The 14,085-nt window shown below is 42.3% G+C and overlaps 1 protein-coding gene across 1 annotated transcript in view; it reads right to left on the minus strand.

Annotated features, from left to right (window-relative positions):
• Ap4e1 (adaptor related protein complex 4 subunit epsilon 1) overlaps positions 1-14,085 on the minus strand; it is a 60,479-nt gene that overhangs the window by 38,718 nt on the left and 7,676 nt on the right. The window contains exons 4-6 of the mRNA XM_027421915.2: positions 11,025-11,098; positions 7,012-7,133; positions 430-589 (exon numbers count right to left, since the gene is read on the minus strand). Coding sequence (XP_027277716.1) covers positions 430-589; positions 7,012-7,133; positions 11,025-11,098 — 356 coding nt within the window. The remainder of the gene's footprint in view (positions 1-429; positions 590-7,011; positions 7,134-11,024; positions 11,099-14,085) is intronic.

Genomic DNA, 14,085 nt, shown 5'->3' on the forward strand with positions numbered 1-14,085 from the left:
CTCTCTCTCTCTCTCTCTCTCTCTCTCTCTCTCCATCAATTGCCCGTAGCTCTTTATCTAGGGGTGTGATCTTGTGAGATTTCTCCCATGCACAATGAGATGTCACCTGGTGTCATTGTTCAGACTCTGTTTAGGTGACCATATTGTTGAGATTCCATGAGTGCAGCTCCCTGTCACATTATAGACGATACTATCTCATTGTAGATGTCCTGGTCCTCTGGCCCCGCCCATCTTTTACATGTGTACCAGGATCTGGGTCTCAGCCCTTCCTGCTTGTGCACAAGCACTCTTCCCCACTGGGCCATGTCTCTAGCCTGATAATGGTATAAAGTATTCATCATTTTATTGAAACATCTGCCTTTTCTTTAATTCCATGGTGATACTGTTATAATGGTAACTACTGAGCACATGCTGAAATTGCCAGCTTACCTTAATCATCCTAAAGTATATATGCAAAGAGGCAGCCATGACCCCAACATCTCTGTCACAAAGCGCTTTCCGAAATTTAGTATGGATATGTTGTACTTGATTAGGAGCAATGAGATAAAATTTGTATAATGCCAGAACTGCTTTTCTTCGTATAATCTCCCTAAGGATAAAAAATGAAATATAAACAAGGCAATCTGGGTCACCAAGTAGCTATTACTAATTACTCTTTTCCAATGCAGCAAAGTATGGAAAAGATAAAAATCTTGCTTCTTGATAAGAAGTAAGATTCCAAGAGACCCCCTTCTGGGGGGAGGGAAGACTGTGTATGTACATGTGTGCATGTAGAGGCCAGGTTGTTAACAGTTATCTTTCTCTATCACTCCCTTCCTTTTTGAGACAGGGTCACATATGTAATCTGGAGCTTGCTGATTCAGTTTCTCTGGACTGGCTGGCCACAAAGCCCAGAGTCCTCCCTGACTCTGCCTCTCCAGCACTGTATTCCACGTACATGCTGACAGACCTGGATTTCATGGAGCTGCGAAGGATCCAAACTTAGGGCTTCATGATTACACCCAAGCACAGTGGCAACCATGCCTTCTCTTCAGCCCTTTTGAGTTATTGTTTTATGAGACAGGGTCTCACTATATAGCCCAGGCCGGTCTCCAACAATTGACCTTCCTGCCTCCGCTCCCAAAATGTGGCAAGTACAGGTGTGAACCACTATGACCAAAAGAAACTTTAACTGCCTATTAGTTATAAACATCCTTAGTTACAGAACTTTCAATAACATGCACAGATTACTCTTGTAACTAATTAAAACAAGAGAATTTTTATAATTCCTTAATTCTATTTTTGTCTATTAAATAAGAATAAAAATTGTTTTCTATAATAGGCAAGTATACTCCAAATATTGCATGGATGGGGAGGCACAGGGGCATGTGGATAAAAAAAAAGCTACTCCTTGCCGGGCATTGGTGGCACACGCCTTTAATCCCAGCACTTGGGAGGCAGAGGCAGGCGGATCTCTGTGAGTTGGAGGCCAGCCTGGTCTCCAGAGCGAGTGCCAGGATAGGCTCCAAAGCTAAACAGAGAAACCCTGTCTCGAAAAACCAAAAAAAAAAAAAAAAAGCAAGCTACTCCTCTTCCTTCCTGGGACTTGTTTTTAAAGCCTTGTGACAATAAATTGAAGTGTAATCTGTAGCAGATTATGTTTAGCAAACATGTAGCAAAAATGTAACATTTTTCATTTTTGAGTGAAAAGCTATTTCCTAGTTTTTTGCTTCTTTGGTTGGTTTTGATTTTGTGTTTTGCTGTTGTGTTTCAGTGCTGGGGACTGACCTCAGAGAATCAGACACACCAGATAAGCAAAAGACCCAAGCAAAAAATCCTGGCACCCAAGATGAATGGCTCATAACCACCTGTAACTTCAGCTCCAGGGGCATCTGATGCCTCTGGTCTCTGAGGACACCTGTACTCACATGCATATACCCACATATGATACACATTAATACATGTAATTTTAAATTAGAAAAAAAAGTTAAACATACATACATTAGGAGCTTAACAATATGCCCATTTAGGAAAACAACTGTAGTACATTCCCCCAGACGGCCCATGGCCTCCTAAGACAGGAGCTTGTGATTAGGTTCATAGTACCAGGCAGGAACCCCTTAGTTCAGCAAGCTCTTCTCAAGACTTATAGAAACCTACAGCTTTGTAAGCTAATTAAAATAATACAGTTTAAAAGAAAGAGTTTGAACTGAGATGCCCTGTAGCAGTAGACAACACTTTTCCTAGAAAACATGTGTTAGTAGATGAGTTGTTGGTCAGGAGGGTCCCAAAGGCCCCCAAAACAACACAGGCCATTGCCGGTTGCCCACCATGACTACATGGCAAACCTTTCTGATGAAGACTCCAGCATTTTGGTGACAGGCATTTGTTTGTGTTGCTGTGTCCAGCCTTTTGCCTGAGTGCTGGGGTGGAGTGTGAACTCAGGGCCTCATGCTTGCACAACATGGACTTTACCAACCAAGCCACTGCCTCAGCTCCCAATCCTGCACATGCTTGATAAAAACACTTACATACAGGATTGTTAGAGATTTGAGTTTTTCCCCCTTTTATACATCATTTATTTCATCTGTTTTAAGAAGCATATTAACATTCTAAAATAGTATCACATTGTGTTGTTGTATACACCAATGGTCAACTCATAATCAAGCTAGAAATGGCCTGGAAAGTTTCTTCTGCTGACTACCTTTCACAGTTGTTATAGCTGCTGTTGAAGTCCACTACCACAAGCCAGAATCATCTGAGTATGGAGCCTCATCTAAAGGAGTGTCCTGATGCCTGGACTCCTGTGGGAAAGCCCACCCCAATTCTGGGCTGCACCTTTAGGTCGCAGCCCAGATTAAAAGGGCAGAGCAAAAGGAAAACCATCCTGCCTTTTGCTGGCTTGGCCTTCCTCTTGCTGCAGGGTTGATCTGCCCACTGCTATTGCAGCAGCTGCTGCTGCTTCCCTTGTTGACAGAAGAACCAGCATTTCCAAACTCTCAACATGAACTAAGGACCAGGGGTTCTCCAGGAAACTTCTGGGCTTCCAGCACCAGACCAGGACTGCTGAGGCACTTGGCCTTTAGAAGTGAGAGACTATGGGTTATGTTTTCCTTGTTGTGCCCCAATTCTACCCACTCCTGAGAGACAGCCACTGTGCAACTATTGACTGATGAAGCACCCAGTCTCAAGGACAGAGTAATTACTAGGTTCTCAATTTTAAGGTGTGAGTCTGCTATTGTTACTATTTTAAAGCTGTCTTCTTAAATTCTTTAAAAATAATTTTATACTATATATGCAGATATACACACACATATACATAGTTACAGAAATGCCTTAGTGGTTAAGAGCATGTGATTTTTTTTTTTTCCCTGTGCAATAGCTCTGGCTGTCCTAGAACTTACTTTGTAGATCAGGCTGGCCTTGCACTCACAGAGATCCACCTGCCTCTGCCTCCCAAGTGCTGGGATCAAAGATTTGGTGCCAATATGCCCAGAATATATGCTCTTAACCACTTCCCAAGGACCCAAGTTCAATTTCCAGCACCCATGTCAGGCAGCTCACAACTATTGGTGATTCCAGCTCTAGGAGATCTAACACATTTGGTCTCTGTTGGCACCTGCACTCATATGCACATACCCATACACAGATGTAGGGAGCCGTCCCTGCATTCTCCATTACAATGATGGTGCCTGCAGGCACTGAATGTAAATTATTTCGCAGGTGCTGGGTAATTTGCCATTTCCTTGATCTCTGCCTATCCCGTGGCTCATATGGCCTGAGGAGCTGAAGCCATTCATAGGGTGACACGTCCCAGGCAGGGCTGCCAGCCTTTATTAGGGGACGGGATTCTTGGCTCGGGGTCTCCGCTCTGGTAAGCTTATGCTCTCCTCTCTCAAGATGCATTAAAGCTTTCCTGCAGAAGGATCCGAATGTCCTGTGTGATTCTTGCCGGCGAGAATATCGCGCGGGACATCTGGTGCCGAAACCCGGGAACTTGTTAACATCGCCGGCACCTCGGAGACCCCTTGGCTACAAGGTGGATTCAGAACTGCAGGGTGGTAAATTCGGAGAGGTATGTCTTTTCTGGACTTTGGCTTGGGAATGTTGCTATTTTGGGAGGTTAATGTAGAGGCTTCTGTGCTTTTACTAGGAGCCATTTTGACCTTTCTCACTGTTGTAGCAATCTTAAAGAAGTCCAGAATTACATGTCAGAAACCGAATGTAGTGAGAGATGGGGCGCGCCCAACAATAAAATATAAGGAAAAAGGACCTCCCGGGATGTCTAGTGACAAGGGAGTGAATAATTTGTTAGATGATTCTGTAAATAAGTTTAAAGCTTTAAATCTTGATAGCTCTGATGACTCTGAAAGCTCAAGAGATAAAGTTTTAGAGGAAACAGCTCAACTAGGTGAAAAGGAAACAAAAAAGGAGGGAGAGAAAATAGGGGATAACCGGTCACACCCCGGTAAATTTAAGAGACCTGTTAATCCAGCGGGTGTACTTCCATCAACACCCCCATTATTTGGTACCAACTCCTTTTTACCATTAGAGGAGCGGAGAAAATTACAGATGGCTTTCCCAGTCTTTGATAGGGGAAAAGGCCATACATGTTATTCAACACTTCTTGGAGGCCTGGAATGCCTGGGGCTTTAAAGCCTCATAAACATTGACGCTCGGGGCCATACTGCGGCCAAGCGTCACACCTCAGAACCTAAAAGGCCAAAAGAAATGGTAAAATGGAAAGATATCTTAACTGGTCTTTGGAGAGGCCCGGATCCTATTCTCATAAGATCCAGGGGAGCTATATGTGTTTTCCCACAGGATGAAGAGAATCCCCTGTGGATCCCGGAAAGACTCACACAAAGAGCCCCTTCGGACCTTCAAAAGTTGGAACTCCACCCTCTCCCCGGGAGTTGAGAGCCGCTATTATTATCCAGATTAACTCCTGTCCTTGACGGAGAGATTGTCATCGCTTAATGGGTGGGGATGGGATTGTTTGGTGCAGCCGTTTGCTGCGGATTGGTGTTACTTCTCTGGCTGGTCTGTAGGCTCAAGGCTCAAACTAAGAGAGACAAGATGGTTATCGCCCAAGCGCTTGTAGCTTTAAAACAAGGGGCTTCCATTGATATTTGGCTAACTATGCTTAAGCAATAGGCCGCCGGCCAGACAGTTCTTGCACACCCGGAGCCTAGGCTCATTGCACAGGGTAGAGTGTCTGGTTTGAGCAGCCCATGAGGGATGTTGAGCAAGGCATCGCACAGAGAGTTGCCCAGTATGCAGGCTTCTCTGGGAGGCATGTTGTCCTGCATAAGGGTTGCCTGCCCTAGTCTCCCTTTCCCAGAAAAACGGCAGAGGACAGGTCGAGAGCGCTTCGGGTCAAGCTAACAGCCTGATGGCGACTCTTGTACACAGTCTTAATGTTTGATTGGGAAGGTACAACCTCTGCCTCTATCCCTCAACATATGGGTGACCTATTTGCTTGTAAAAATATAAAGCCTTATCATTAATTAATAAAAAAAGGGGGATCTGTAGGGAGCCGTCCCTGCATTCTCCATTACAATGATGGTGCCTGCAGGCACTGAATGTAAATTATTTCGCAGGTGCTGGGTAATTTGCCATTTCCTTGATCTCTGCCTATCCTGTGGCTCATATGGCCTGAGGAGCTGAAGCCATTCATAGGGTGACACGTCCCAGGCGGGGCTGCCAGCCTTTATTAGGGGACGGGATTCTTGGCTCGGGGTCTCCGCTCTGGTAAGCTTATGCTCTCCTCTCTCAAGATGCATTAAAGCTTTCCTGCAGAAGGATCCGAATGTCCTGTGTGATTCTTGCCGGCGAGAATATCGCGCGGGACACACAGATACACACACACATATACATAATTAAAATAATAAAGTCTTTAAATATATGCATGTATATGTATAGTTTATGTGTATGTGTGTGTGTGTGTGTGTGTGTGTGTGTGTGTGTGTGTGTGTGTGTATACACACATACACCACTGGTTCTGTTCCTTTAGAGAACTCTGACAAATACAATAGCACTGGACAAGTCTACCAATGGTCTTCCATAGAGATAGACCCTGTATGCAACAATACTGACTGCCAAGTGAGATGTGCCAGTGCAGTAGTGGCATGACTGTAGCGGGTGGCCACCCACGCTCTAATTGGGTGTGAGGCCTGCTCCAGAGGAGAGAATTTATGCCTGCTACTGTAAATGGGGTCATAGGCTCCATGACAGAACCTACTGCTACAGTTATTTTCCTAAATGGACACACTGTCAAGCTGTCTTCTAAATAGTATGTTTATACCCAGAAATTAGTTCTTTTATCAACAATTTCTTTTACCAGTGGGACAGTGTTAATGCAGAGACTTAATAAACAGGTCAAAGTGCTAAGAAAAAGACTCATCCCTAAACAGGACATCTCTGCTACCAACACCATCCCCACAAGGCTCAGGGACATCTTGGAAAAGGTGGAGGAAAGACTATAAGAGCTGGAGGATGAGGAGGAATACTGAGAAAGACTGTCTTCTGGACATGACATGGTCATTGCCCTCATGAACTCACTGTAGCTCTGGTTACCTACATAAAACCTGCACAAAATGAAGTCAGTTAATATTCCAGCATGGATAGTAGAAAGGCTCAAAAGGTCCCAGCCTTAGCTGAAAAACTACTGTCAGTTGGTGGCTTGGGGGAATGGGAATCATTCTTCTTTGGGACACAGCCACTGTTGGGTTGCTCATGTTCTAGGGGATGGTTCAATACCCATGCATATATGGGTAGCACTATTTGGACTCAGTAGGTTGTTGTTGTTGCTAGTTTTACTAGAAGGAGGGGGGAAAAAAGGCATGAAGGTGAAAGGGATGTGTTGGGAATGGTCTAGGAAGGGTCTAGGGAGTAAGAGGTGGATATGATTGAGGAACATTGTACAGATAGATGTATGGGACTGTGAAAGAATAAACAAAATATACATTTAAATAAATTTTTGTTTTAAAGTACATAGTACAGACATCTATGTTAAAATAATTTACTTACTTAGAATGTTGAAGTTTATCTTCTATTAATGGAAGAACAGCTGGGATCATTTCTCGAGGGAAAATCTGGCTGACAACAGTAAGTGCCATGCATACTTCCACCAGATTAGTGCTCTGCAGGTCCTGCCGTTAAGAAAGAAAGGAGACAGTCTGCACAAATTTAACACCATAATAATCCTGCCTACTTAGTAATTTCCCCTAACTTTATAATCAACTTTATAGCCCTCAAATTTGTTCAAACTAATAAAGCAATTTTACACACTTTTTGAGTTAATATAAATGGAGCTTTAGAATTTATACAATAAAAAGTATATGCTTATTCATTCCTATATACACATCTGGTCTATAAAATGATCTAACATAGCTGGGCGTTGGTGGTGAACGCCTTTAATTCCAGCACTCAGGAGGCAGAGGCAGGCGGATCTCTGTGAGTTCGAGGCCAGCCTGGTCTCCAGAGCAAGTGCCAGGATAGGCTCCAAAGCCACACAGAGAAACCCTGTCTTGAAAAACCAATAAAAAAAAGATCTAACATAACTTTTAAGTATATTTTTAGAAGTTTGAAAGAAAGGCTGGTAAGGTGGCTCAGTATGTTTTAAAAAATATTGCAGGGCAGTGGTGGCGCACACCTTTAATCCCAGTTCTTGGGAGGCAGAGGCAGGGGTATCTGTGTGAGTTTGAGGCCAGCCTGGTCTACAAAGTCCAGGACAGACTCCAAAGCTACAGAGAAACCCTGTCTTGAAAAACAAAACAAAACAAAACAAAAGTCTACTGAGCAAGCCTGACAATCTAAATTTGATCTCTAGAGCCCACAAACAAAACAAAACAAAACAAAACAAACAAACAAAAACAGACATGTGGTAAGCATCTATAATATCAGTGCTGTGGTAAGATGGGATGCTGAAATGGGAAAATGCCCAGAAGCTCACAGGCCAGCTAGCCTGGAGTTTGCAGCATGACAGAAACAAAAGACCCTTCTTCAGCAATGTAGGAGAGAACCAACTTTCAAAGGTTGTCATTTGACCTCCCTCCATATGCATGCCACAGCATGTGAGTATCTATACACACACACACACACACACACACACACACACACACACACACACACACACACACACCCCTACACACAAATAAATTATTTTCTCAAGTTTGAAAGAGCTGGGGGAGATGGTTTGATGGTAAAGTGTTTGCTGTGCACGCATGAGGGCCTGAGTCTGATCCCAGCACCATGTAAAAGTCATGCATGGTGACACTTTTGTCTGTTGTCCCAGCACTGGGGAGGAGGAGACAGGAGAATCCCTGGAGTTTACTGGTTAGCCAGCCTAGCCAAATTAGTGAACTTTATATTCAGTGAAAGAGCATATCTCAGAAAATAAGGTAGGTGACAAGCAAGATGGCTCAGTGGGTAAAATATTTGCCACCAAGCCTAAGGGCCTGAGTATAATCCCCAGGAGATACACACAATAAATAAATAGAAATTTAAAAATTACATGAACGGTGATATAAAATACAGACGGTGTCATCTTGCATGGCTTTTACATGGGAGCTGGGATCAGACCTAGATCTTCATGCTTGTACTTGAGGACCAAGTATCTCCTCAGCTCCTCTTTCAAACTTAAAAGAAATGATTTAATTTATTAGTGTGTGTTATGTATGTGCACCCTGATGACCTGAGTTCAAGCCCCAGGATACACACACAGTAAATAAACAAATTTATTTTTTAGTAAACTGGAGAGCAATTGAGAATAAAACCTCATGTCAACCTATGGTCTCCAAATGCATAAACACACACACACACACACACACACACACACATCTTATACGTGTGTGTGTGTGTGTGTGTGTGTGTGTGTGTGTGTGTGTGTATGTGTGTATATACATATACGTATAGTATGACTTCAAATTCAGAAAAGACCACACAGCAGACATTCTTACATTTCAAAAGTCTGATAAAAGATAAAGAGGAAGGCTTGAGGCTTTTAGAAAATGATGGATGACTGACATGTTCTGCTAGGTTCTCGAAACAATCAACCAGGGAAAGCATTCAGAAGTGGGTAATGGCTCCAACCTCTAGTTTAACAGCAAAATAAAAGATCCTGATCACAACTCATCTGCAGAGGAACTTAGACACAGGTTTCAAGTGTTGAGCTAGACACTGGAAGAGAGCCCAAAAGTATGATTAGCTATCAACCTTTTTGATTTTTTTTTTAACTCCTTTAAAAAGAACTGTGTGTATGATGTGTGGGGAGGGGAGCACCCTGTGCCAGGGTGTGTAGAGGCCAGAGGACAACTTTGTGGAGTCAGTTCTTCCTGCCTGTGTGAGCTAAGGAATAGAACTCAAGTCATCAGGTTTGCAAGGCAAGCACTTCACCCATTTAGCCATCTCATGGTGGTCCTCAAATGGACTCCTGAAGTACTGTCTGATGGGAGAAGTGCTTCTGTGTGTTTGTCTTACTGGATGATAAATAAAATACTGTTTGGCCAATGAGGCAGCAAGTTAGGCAGGACTAGGAGTCAAAGAAGATTCTGGGAAATAGAGTAGAGAAGTGGTGTTCCAGGCAGGAAGTGACATAGCAAGGAGACTCATATTTAAGAAAGGAGAAACAGGAAGTGTGCCCTTATCCCCTTCACGTCCTCCAGCGGTGGGATGTGAGCCACCAGCACGAGAGGGCGCCAGGGAAAGGCATCCTCTATAGATAAGTCTTGTAAGATATATAGATCTATGCTAATTAAGGCTGAGCTAACAAATGAGAAATCCTAGTCATTGGCCAAGCAGCATTTAAACCTAATACAAGTTTCTGTGCATTAATTTGAGCCCTAACTCAGGCAGGCGGCTGGTGTAAAGCGCACATGTGGCGGTGGGGCTTGCGGCTTTTGGCGGAAAGATTTATCGTAACAGAATGGTTATGGTGAGCGGGATGACCCCATGACCCAAGGTTCCCAGAGAAAGAGGGAAACCTGCCACCACAGTCTGCCCTTTCAGGCCGACGAGAGGCATCGGAGCAGCTTCCATATGCTAGCGCCATCCTGGCGCTTCTGGGGTTTAGACTCGGCACTCCCAAGATGATAAAGACAGATCCAGATAAAGAAAAACCTCTAAAGATTTACGCTACAAGATTTACATTTAAAAATATATGTAGGTGTGTGACAGAAAAAATAACAAGAGGAAATAGAGTAGCCGGTTGTGGTGGCCCACGCCAGTAGGATTTGCTGAAGGAAGCAGAGGCAGGCAGATTTCCACAGAGAAACCCTGTCTCTGGGAAAAAAAGAAACAAAAGAAAGTAAAAATAAAGTAATAAAAAAGCCACATAAATATGGAAAATACACAGAGAATATGGATACTATATGCCATATTGTTGTCTTTAAATTGTTCGATTGCCGAGGAAAGACTTACTGCTGCTAAAATACATTTGATTATAAATGCTGCTAAATTAATCCAACTTATAAATTTTAAAAATGCTTTGACTTCAAAATTTAAGTCTAAGGACAGGCTACTTGGAAAAAGAATTTCTGTTTGTGTTTCCACAGAAAATGAAAAGCTATGGATTCCTTCCAGACTAATATGGTTTGATCAAGCAAGACCCCCTGAAGCTGAGACGATACAGCCTTACAGACTACAAAAACAAGGACTTGGTCAGGTTTCTATGTTTTATCATGATCCGTATGGCATGAACATCGCCCCCAATCAGCAGGAAGCAGTTCAGAAAGAATGACTCCCAAATCCCCAATATTGTTTATAAATGTTTGTTTTCATTTATTTGGGGTTGTTTATAAATGGTAATGAGCATAGTCAATCTCTTTAAACTGCCTGTAACTCCTGCTCCAAGGAGGAGCATAGGCATCTGTGCCTACACCTACATATAATGTAAAAAATAAGACTTTAAAAGATATTTTCCTAAGCCAATTCCATAAGTACATCTACACTTTCAAAATTTAAGTAACTATGATTAAAGAGAAATGTCATATGACAGCAGAAATAAGACTTCATATTAACCAGCATATAATACGATACGGTACCTTTACCACTGTATTCACAAGGAGAAGCAAAAGTTCATGACTTTCATGTAGAAATAAAGAAACAGCCAAATAACCTATTAAAAATGAAGAAAAAGTTTTCATTACTATGTACCCCGCCAAAATTCCTTCCCTGGTAAGTTAAGGCCATAATCTACTCCAAGTTTTAAGTGTGAAACATATCAGTTACAGGTAATTACATATCAGTCACAGGTAATATAAAAACAAAGTATAAAATACAAGGTTAAACCTCTTTAAGAAGATTTCAGGTGTCCTTCATCCTGCACATTCACAACTACAGATTCTACAAGACATACCAATCAAAGCCCTAAAAATGTCAGAGTTCTAGTGACAATCTCTACATGATCAATCAAATATTCTCTATCTTAGGGCCAAACACACAATTATTAAAAAACCTAGTTACTAAGTTAGCATTGAGTCACCGATGATTTATTTACGTTAGTAATATGAGCTATCTAAAACCAGCCTATCTAACATAATCATGTTACTCATATCTGATTTTCTCAATTTGAAGAGTGTTGAGTAAGTAACAATTGTTGAAGAAAGACATACTGTCTACCACATTAGATGTGCTCATTGTCTTGAGCATTCTTTTTCAAAAATTATGCTTTAGGACCAAGGATGAATATACTGACATCATGACAAATGGAACATGGAATCCATGTGCTTTATGGCATTTCTAGACACTTTTTATATTGGCAATGATATGTTTTAGTTATTCTGTGTCAATAACTCTACAAGTCTTGCCTCATTTAATTCTCCAAACAACTCTATGATGTAAGTATGAGTACTATGCCAGTATAATGATGAGGTCAAAAGAGAGGTTAACATCCCAAAGTCTATAGCTATCACATGGTAGAACCAGGACTCAAATCCAGACAGTCGGTCCCCATGTACTGTCTACCTCGGGCCTGATTATCTAGCTCTCATCCTCATTCTTCTGACTTCTCAAGTCTTTTGGTCCTTTTAATAGGGACACTACTGCTAGCTATCCTTAACATTACCCAGGACTATGCATGTAGTACTATGTCCACTGTATAACATGAGAAATCATTTAGCAACTTCTAGCCTCACAACCACAAAGGAGCAGTATAACTCACTTAAATTTTTTCAATGAGGAGGAAAACAGCTATTACCCCCACAAGGGAGAAAAAAGCTGACTAGACCAGGGAGCACCTATAGCAGAAGCTACATGTTCTTCCTGAGGCCTCATCTGTTCAGCTAAGGTATCACCCACACCCAAGTCTCCAACAACAAAGTCAATAAACTAGTTCAAAGGTCATATTAAAGAAACCTTAATTCTGTTACAACAAACATCCTGTCTTGACACAGAATAAAGAAAAAGATTCTCTGTAATTTAACAAATAGATATAACAAAGAACAATAAAGTATGACTACTGAGTATAGCCAATATGACTAGGAATGAGGTATTGGCTTGGGACACATCTGATTTGGGAGAGAGCGTGCCTAGCATATACAAAGTCCCAGGTTTAATTCCCAGTACTGCATAAAAGGGTGCATATTGGAATACACCTGCAATCCCAGCATACAGGCTAATAATAAGTGACAACAATCTGGACTCCACCAATACTAGACATGCACACAGTGCACACACACACATGTAAACAAAACTCATACACATAAAATAAACTCTTTTTTAAAAAGCTACTTAAAGCTTGGGACAAAACATGTAATAAAATCAACTTAAAGCCAGGAGTGGTAGTACATGCCTTTAATCCCAACACTTAGAAGGCAGAGGCAGGAGTATAGATGTGAGTTCAAGGCCAGTCTGGCCTATACAGCAAGTCTACCAGGTCAGCCAGGTCTACAGAGTGTCTCAAAACAAACAAACAAACAAACAAACAAAAAAGCAAACTAAGTAAGGGTTTGTTTGAGCTCACAGTCTGAGGACAAGCCAATGTGATAAAGAAGACATGGTGGTAGGAACTGGAGGTAGCTGGTCACACTGTGTCCTTAGGCAAGAAGCAGAGAACAACACATGATACAATAAATTCCAATAAAATTGGAATAGAAAAATGTATGTCAATAAGTCTAAAAATAAAAATGTAGCAACAGGGCCAGGCGTTGGTGGCGCACGCTTTTAATTCCAGCACTTGGGAGGCAGAGGCAGGCGAATCTCTGTGAGTCCAAGGCCAGCCTGGTCTCCGGAGTGAGTGCCAGGATAGGCTCCAAAACTACACAGAGAAACCCTGTCTCAAAAAACCAAAAAAATTAAATAAATAAATAAAAATGTAGCAACAGCTATTCAAAGTAATCACACCACTTAGGTTCCTTAGTCTTTTTGTCAACTTGAAAGAGGAACCTCAATTTGCCTGTAAGCAAATCTGTGGTGGCATTTTCTTAATTAATAACTGGTGTGGAAGGGCCTAGCCCACTGGGGCAGTGCCATCTATAGGTTCTGAGCGTTATAAGAAAGCAGGGGTATGCAAGCCCTGGTGGAGCAAGCCAGTAAGCAGCATTTCTGCATGTTCTCTGCTTTAGCTTCTTTCTGCCTTGAGTTCTTGCTCTGACTTTCCTCAGTGATGGACTATGGCCTGGGAGTGGTAAACTGAAACAAACCCTTTCTTCTCCAAGTTGTTTTTGGTTAATGTGATGGCTAATCTTTTTGTCAGCCTGACGATATCTGTAATCGACTAAAACCCAAGTATCGGGGAACACCTGTGAAGGATTTTCTTGATTGGAGCATTTGAGGTGAGAAGACCCACCCTAAATCTGGGCCTGGTAGTAGCCCACACAAAAGGAAATCAAAGAAGGAAGTTTTGGCTTTTTGCCTGCTTGCCCTCACTCACTGGCAAATTCATCAATCCTGTCACTAAGACATTACTTTGATAATATTAGAACCTACTTCTTTGGGATCCCAACACAGACTGAAGACTGGCTGAGACATCCAGCCTTACGGGCTGAACAACTGCCAGGTTCCTGGCCTTTCTGTCAGGAGTCTGCCATTGTGGACTAGGTGGACCCCAGCCTGAAAGCCACTGTAATCAATTGCACATGTAAATATTCATGCTGTCAGTTCTGC

Source organism: Cricetulus griseus, chromosome 6, assembly GCF_003668045.3.
Source record: "Cricetulus griseus strain 17A/GY chromosome 6, alternate assembly CriGri-PICRH-1.0, whole genome shotgun sequence".
NCBI lineage: Eukaryota > Metazoa > Chordata > Mammalia > Rodentia > Cricetidae > Cricetulus > Cricetulus griseus.